A 7,890-nucleotide genomic window follows, 5' to 3' on the forward strand; every position below is an offset into this window, starting at 1 on the left:
TGTGTGATTTTGGACTGCACTAATGTCACCACAAATACAGCCCAATTACAGGTACTGTTTACACACCTGTACATGCATTAACTCACATGTCCACATTGGGTAGCTACAGGCATTCACCCAAATGTTCCTCTCACAACCTGTCATTAAACATGATGTAAAATGACTCACCTCTCATCTTCTCTTGATGTTTGTAGATGATAAAAGTATAGAGTAGGCTACAGAAAACAACAAAATCAAGACCAGATTGATTGAACTTTATTAGTGTATGCACTTTCCTTGTATATTCAGTGGTCATCTGAAGTACATACATGAACACAATAACAACCATGCATGAAAACAAACAAAGTGGGTCGGTATTGAATAGGTGCTAGGTTCATTAACATACAGTAAATACCCAATAAAACGGAAGCAGCCATTGAGCAATGGAAATGATTTGAAGTGAGGAGTGATAAGATCGGCATGTTAGGAGCAGGGAGTTTAGTCTCAGTCTGATATTTGTCTCAGATCATCTCAATGTCAGCCTCCCTGGCAGGGTTCTTCTTGTGGTACTCCGAGATGCGGCTCTCCATGACCGGACGGAAGTGGCGAACCAGACCCTAAACAAGGAAAAGAAGGGTGGAGTGAGAGGAGGTCAGGGTGTTACTTCAACAGTTTTTCCAACTCCAATAGTCTCACCTAGCTAACCTTTGACCCCAGTAGTCTCACCTGTACCTGTCTAACCTCTGACCCAAGTAGTCTCACCTGTTCCTAACTAACCTGACCCGAGTAGTCTCACCTGTTCCTAACTAACCTGACCCTAGTAGTCTCACCTGTTCCTAACTAACCTGACCCTAGTAGTCTCACCTGTTCCTAACTAACCTCTGACCCCAGTAGTCTCACCTGTTCCTAACTAACCTCTGACCCAAGTAGTCTCACCTGTTCCTAACTAACCTCTGACCCCAGTAGTCTCACCTGTTCCTAACTAACCTCTGACCCAAGTAGTCACAGACCATGCAGCCCCGTCCCCCAGTAGTCTCACCTGTACAGGCCATGCAGCCCCGTCCACCAGTAGTCTCACCTATCTAACCTCCGACCCCAGTACTCACCTGTACAGGCCATGCAGCTCCGTCCCCCAGTAGTCTCACCTGTACAGGCCATGCAGCTCCGTCCCCCAGTACTCACCTGTACAGGCCATGCAGCTCCATCCCCCAGGGCACAGATGGTATGGCCCTCGATCTGTTTACTCAGCTCCCAGATCATATCAATCTCAGAGTTGGCCGCGTCGCCACGCACAAACCGCCACATCATCTTATCCATCCAGTCCACTCCTGGTGGGGGCGGGGGGATAGAACGAAATAGGGAGAGAGAGATGAGATCAACTTATCCACCCAGTCATTTTTGTGGCACTCAGATATCAGATTATCAGAAGTGGGATGGGGTTTTATGTTTGAGCAATAAGCTATGTAGGAGCAAAACCTGTGGACATTCAATTATAAAGACTGTGTAGTTCCTTACCTTCCCTGCAGGGGGTGCACTGGCCACAGCTCTCATGTTTATAGAACTCAACTAGGCGGGCAATGGCTCTGATTACATCAGTCTGGAGGAATAAATGCAACTATTTGTTTAGTTTGATGTGTCTTAAATATAATGTTCATCAATATAAAGTAAATAGAGTGTGTGAGTGCGTTCTTACAGATTTGTCCATGACGATGACGGCGGCGGTGCCCAGAGCGGACTCTGCGCGGACGAGGTCATCAAAATCCATCATGACATCATCACACACAGAGCGAGGGATAATGGGTGTGGAGGAGCCTCCAGGGATCACTCCCAGTAGGTTGTCCCAGCCGCCCCTCACACCTCCTGCACCAATCAGAGACGAGAGGAGGGTCAGGTGCACAAATATCAGCAGCACCAATACTATACACACTAATACACACCTGCGTGTCTGTCTATGAGTTCTCTGAGAGGAATGGACATCTCTTCCTCTACTGTGCACGGAGTGTTTACGTGACCAGAGATGTTGAACAGCTTTGTCCCAGCATTCCTCTCTCTCCCGAAGCTTGCAAACCACGCTCCACCTCGACGACAGATAGCAGGCGCCACGGCAACCGTCTCCACATTAGCAACCGTTGTTGGGCATCCGAACACCCCTGGAGACCCAAAGACAAGGTGGTACATTGAGGGAAAGTTATTAAGAAGAGCATTTATTTTCACAGTATAGTCTACAGAAAACAACTGAACTGTCAGAAATGCAATGTACACTTCCCTTACGGAAAAAATCACATGAACCAAGTTAATGTGATAACATGACAACATGTAAAGCAACGTGATAACATGAAACTACACATTTTCCACATGTGAAATCATATGGTTTTTCCGTTAGGGCTTTGGTAGACCATATTATCATTATTTTGATAGTTTATTTTTTGGTGAGATTTAGGTACATCCAAAGGTGGTAGGTAATTTCCTCACCTATGTCAGCGGGGAAGGGTGGTTTGAGTCTGGGTTTCCCCTGCTTGCCCTCCAGGGACTCGATGAGGGCCGTCTCCTCCCCACAGATGTAGGCTCCTGCCCCCCGCATCACAAACAAATCAAAGTCGTACCCAGAGCCACACGCGTTCTTGCCTATCAACCCTGCTGCATACGCCTCGTTTATCGCCACCTGGTGGTCAGGACATACTGTAAGTGTGTGTGTGTGTGTGTACTCGTTTGTTGAGGAGACAGGAGAGGACAGGACTCCAGCCAGCCTAAGCAGGTAGTCTGATCTGTGTATTGGAGGACTCGTTGTAGAGCTCTGACCTGTGTATTGGAGGACTCGTTGTAGAACTCTGACCTGTGTATTGAGGACTCGTTGTAGAACTCTGACCTGTGTATTGGAGGACTCGTTGTAGAACTCTGACCTGTGTATTGGAGGACTCGTTGTAGAACTCTGACCTGTGTATTGGAGGACTCGTTGTAGAACTCTGACCTGTCTATTGGAGGACTCGTTGTAGAGCTCTGACCTGTGTATTGGAGGACTCGTTGTAGAGCTCTGACCTGTGTATTGGAGGACTCGTTGTAGAACTCTGACCTGTGTATTGGAGGACTCGTTGTAGAACTCTGACCTGTGTATTGGAGGACTCGTTGTAGAACTCTGACCTGTGTATTGGAGGACTCGTTGTAGAACTCTGACCTGTGTATTGGAGGACTTGTTGTAGAACTGACCTGTGTATTGGAGGACTCGTTGTAGAACTGACCTGTGTATTGGAGGACTCGTTGTAGAACTCTGACCTATGTATTGGAGGACTCGTTGTAGAACTCTGACCTGTGTATTGGAGGACTCGTTGTAGAACTGACCTGTGTATTGGAGGACTCGTTGTAGAACTCTGACCTGTGTATTGGAGGACTCGTTGTAGAACTCTGACCTGTGTATTGGAGGACTCGTTGTAGAACTCTGACCTGTGTATTGGAGGACTCGTTGTAGAACTCTGACCTGTGTATTGGAGGACTCGTTGTAGAACTCTCCTCTGATGTAGATGTAAGCGGCGTGGGCTCCCATGGCCCTCCCAGCCACCAGGCAGCCCTCTACCAGCTTGTGAGGGTCGTGACGCATGATCTCTCTGTCCTTACACGTCCCTGGCTCTCCTTCATCTGCATTCACTACCAGGTACTTAGGTCTGAGATACACAGACACAGATACTGTATGTTACACACCAGTGGAGGCTCCTCGGGGGAGGAAGGAGAGGACCATCGTCCTCAGTGAATTTCAGAAAAATGTAAATAGTTAAACATTTAAAAAGTTGTCCTTTTTAGATACAACTATACTAAATATATTCACCTCACCAAATAATTGATTAAAACACAATGTTTTGCAATGAAGGTCTACTGTAGCCTCAACAGCACTCTGTAAAGTAGAGCCAAAGACATACCTGGAGGACAGCTAGTTTCCGTCATCCTCTGGGCACATTGACTTCAATACAAAACCTAGGAGGATTGTGGTTCTCACCCCCTTCCATAGACTTACACAGTAATTATGTCAACTTCCGGAGGATATCCTCCAACCTATAAGAGCTCTTGCAGCATGAACTGACATGTTGTCCATCCAATCAAAGGATCAAATAATTAATCTAGTACTGAAAGCATAAACTACAGCTAGCTAGCACTGCAGTGCATAATATGTTGTGAGTAGTTGACTCAAAGAGAAAGACAATAGTTGAACAGTTTTGAACAAATTAATTTATTCAAAAGTGAATGAGAGGCAAGAGAGAGAGATAGCTATATATATAGTTTTTTCTCACTTTTGAGCCACCTACTCAAACACCTGTGAGAGGTGCAAGCAGGATGAGGGGACGTTGACCCACTTATTCTGGACATGTCCTAAGTTACATGTTTACTGGGCTCTCATTTTTGATTACTTATCTAGAGCCTTTGATAGAGCTCTAGCCCCAGACCCATTGATCGCTCTGTTTGGTACAGTTGATGGGAATAACCAGGAAGGGAAAGCTGTCTCTCTTTGTACTCTATTAGCCAAAAGACTCATATTGCAATTTTGGAAATTGGAGATTGTACCTACCTTTGAAATGTGGTTGCGGGATTTAGGGAATGTAATACATGTGGAAAAGATTCGATACAATACCTCCAATAGAAGTCCAATGTTTTACACAATATGGCAGCCGATACTGGATAAATGGTCTAGTCCCGCTTCATAACTGGGTTGACGATCTGCTGCTACTCTGTGCTGTACTCCACTCAACATTTATTCTTGTCTTAACTACACTGCTTGTAATGACTATATGCTGTCTTCTTATACATGTACCACCTAATAGGATTTTGTTTTATTTTGTGTATGTGTGAGTTAAGTTTTGTTTTGTCCTCTAAATTGGCCATCCCATTAAACAGTACAATGAATGTCATTGTTAGTATTGCTGTCTTTTTTATTTGATTTTTTATTGGAAAATAATAAACATATTATAAAAATAAAAAAAGTAGTAGCCTAAACCTATCGATGTTACATTGAGATGGGTGAATGGAATATGAATGACAGTCATCCAATATGCTGTAATAGAAAACAGATGTTACATTGAGCTGGGTGAATGGAATATGAATGACAGTCATCCAATATGCTGTAATAGAAAACAGATGTTACATTGAGCTGGGTGAATGGAATATGAATGACAGTCATCCAATATGCTGTAATAGAAAACAGATGTTACATTGAGCTGGTGAATGGAATATGAATGACAGTCATCCAATATGCTGTAATAGAAAACAGATGTTACATTGAGCTGGGTGAATGGAATATGAATGACAGTCATCCAATATGCTGTAATAGAAAACAGATGTTACATTGAGCTGGGTGAATGGAATATGAATGACAGTCATCCAATATGCTGTAATAGAAAACAGATGTTACATTGAGCTGGGTGAATGGAATATGAATGACAGTCATCCAATATGCTGTAATAGAAAACAGATGTTACATTGAGCTGGGTGAATGGAATATGAATGACAGTCATCCAATATGCTGTAATAGAAAACAGATGTTACATTGAGCTGGGTGAATGGAATATGAATGACAGTCATCCAATATGCTGTAATAGAAAACAGATGTTACATTGAGCTGGGTGAATGGAATATGAATGACAGTCATCCAATATGCTGTAATAGAAAAAAGGCCATGCTCATACAAAAATGGTACCAACCGCCACTGTTACGCGCACCTACACTCACTCACTCACTCACTCACTCACTCACTCACTCACACAGACACACAGACACACAGACACACAGACACACAGACACACAGACACACAGACACACACACACACACACACACACACACACACTCTCTCTCTCTCTCTTGCCTGCCGTCGCTGGGTTTGTTCATGAAGCTCCACTTCATTCCGGTGGGGAAGCCAGCTCCTCCTCTCCCTCTCTCTCTCTCTCTCTTCTCTCTGTCTGTTGCTGCCTGCCCTGCTCCTGACTTGTCCTCCCTCCCTCTGTATTCCACTCTACCCTCTCTCTCTCTCTCTCTCTCTCTCTCTCTCTCTCTCTCTCTCTCTCACCTGCCGTCACTGGGTTTGTTCATGAAGCCCCACTTCATGCCGGTGGGGAAGCCAGCTCCTCCTCTCCCTCTCAGACCAGACACCTTGACCTCATTCAGGATCCAGTCTGTCCCCTTCAGAAGGATCTCTTTAGTCTTATACCAGTCACCCCGACGCAGAGCACCCTTCAGACTGGGGACACAATGGGAAATATAGATCCCGTTTGAAATAGACCACTATCACCTAATAAGTCCTATGTACCTGATGTATGTATTGTTTTCACATATCATGTAATCTCAGGTAGGTTGAGGGAAGGGGACAAGGAGACAAGGACACTTTATGGATGGTGAAGAAGAGAAGAGTACTGTATGTGCATAGATTTGATGGTATCCAGTGTGTGTCTGTGCAGAGTGATGTTAAGTTTGGGATGTTACTACCTCCAGTCATGACGGCCATACAAGTTTGTGAAAATTCGGTCTTGATCACTCAAGGGCCCAAATGTAGTCTTCTTTGGATTCTCCTAGCAACCCAGATAAACACACTAACATAACCATTTATGTAACGATAATAGGCTAGATGGAGACCTAGGCAGCTGTAGCCTAGTCTCGAAAACAGAAATGGTTTTAAACTACACTAGCTGATAGAAGGCTACCTGTTGCTTTGCTGCGGTGCTGTAGCGCTGGGCCAGATGAGGCGAGACGCACTGCTGCGCCGAGGCCGAGTGCGCACCTGTGCTCGCTAGCATCCGACGTAGCGTCAGCATCCTGGAACAGAGAACTTTGTTTGGAGCAAACTAGCTAGTCCAGTTAGCCAGCTACAGAGTTATTGCCCTAGTGCTCATTTAACAATCTATACTTGAATAAAGTTGCATGTAAGATATCAGCATATGGCATCTTATTATATGTACATTTGGCCAAACAAATTTTTAAAAGCGCACTTGCTAGTCCAAATAAATTAGCCTAGTTGAGCTAATTTAGCTGCTAAGAATGTTCTAGCTAACTAATCTCCATTCACCTTCCTGCCATTAGATGACCAATGACGTTGTTGAGAACCTGAAAGGTTTCCCTCTTTGGGTTGTTGCTTCTCTCCTAGACTTGTTCACTGCTGTCTCAAAAATGCCAAAACGTTCAGTTTAGTTAGCAGTGCAGTCGGTTGTTGGCCAGGCTAGCTAATTGGGTTAGCGAACTCAACTAGTGCTGCTAATTGGATTATGACGTTCCGTCTGCCTGCGACAACCCAAAGCCACCGGTGTCGAGGCTGGTTGACATTCCTCCCTGCATCATCGGCAGAAGTGAATCTGGGTACAGTGTGTGAAAGACTGAAGCTGAGAAGTTAGGCCTACTCAGTGCATGAACTTTTGTTGTGAATAATAATCTACTATAATTTAGTACTTTTTGCTGTGGGAAATCTATTGCACTGGGAATTTGAATTAGGCTCTGATCTTGTATCGGATGAATAAATGCACTAAATAAACGAGACCAAATGACAGAAGTTACAACTCATTTTCTACAATGTAATACAGTAGGAAACAGGCTGTAGACTAATACATTAGGCCTACCTAGGCTACCATCTATGGATATGGAACCATGCACTAGTGTCAAACAAATAAATAACAAACAGACAGGGATAGATCTTTGTTTATTTATCTGTTCTTTACATGATCTGAAACAAATGATGGGAAAATGAATTAATATCTCTGACAGAAGGTCCACCAAAAACGTAAAGACAAAAATGTATCCCTGATAGTGGTGTCTCTATTCAAAACAGACCCCAGATCCCTTCACCAAAGCAAAATAAAACGACATAAAGTTCCATAGAAACACCACGCTTCACAGCTGGCATAATGTTTCTCCCTCATTCACTCCCCAAGCTCTCGAAATGCTGGTAG

General features: G+C 44.2%; 1 protein-coding gene across 1 annotated transcript; it reads right to left on the reverse strand.

Annotated features, from left to right (window-relative positions):
• Positions 1 to 239: 239 nt before the first annotated feature.
• Positions 240 to 7,296, reverse strand: LOC124005877 (NADH dehydrogenase [ubiquinone] flavoprotein 1, mitochondrial-like). Its single transcript, XM_046315509.1, has 11 exons — positions 7,017 to 7,296; positions 6,655 to 6,766; positions 6,440 to 6,522; positions 6,024 to 6,194; positions 3,452 to 3,635; positions 2,452 to 2,641; positions 1,917 to 2,129; positions 1,673 to 1,839; positions 1,495 to 1,576; positions 1,162 to 1,307; positions 240 to 596 (listed from the first exon to the last, which is right to left on the reverse strand). The coding sequence occupies exons 1-11, from the start codon at positions 7,025 to 7,027 to the stop codon at positions 501 to 503; spliced, it is 1,455 nt and encodes a 484-aa protein (XP_046171465.1). The 5' UTR covers positions 7,028 to 7,296; the 3' UTR covers positions 240 to 500.
• Positions 7,297 to 7,890: the final 594 nt, after the last annotated feature.

The sequence above is a fragment of the Oncorhynchus gorbuscha genome, linkage group LG19, assembly GCF_021184085.1.
Source record: "Oncorhynchus gorbuscha isolate QuinsamMale2020 ecotype Even-year linkage group LG19, OgorEven_v1.0, whole genome shotgun sequence".
Classification (NCBI taxonomy): domain Eukaryota; kingdom Metazoa; phylum Chordata; class Actinopteri; order Salmoniformes; family Salmonidae; genus Oncorhynchus; species Oncorhynchus gorbuscha.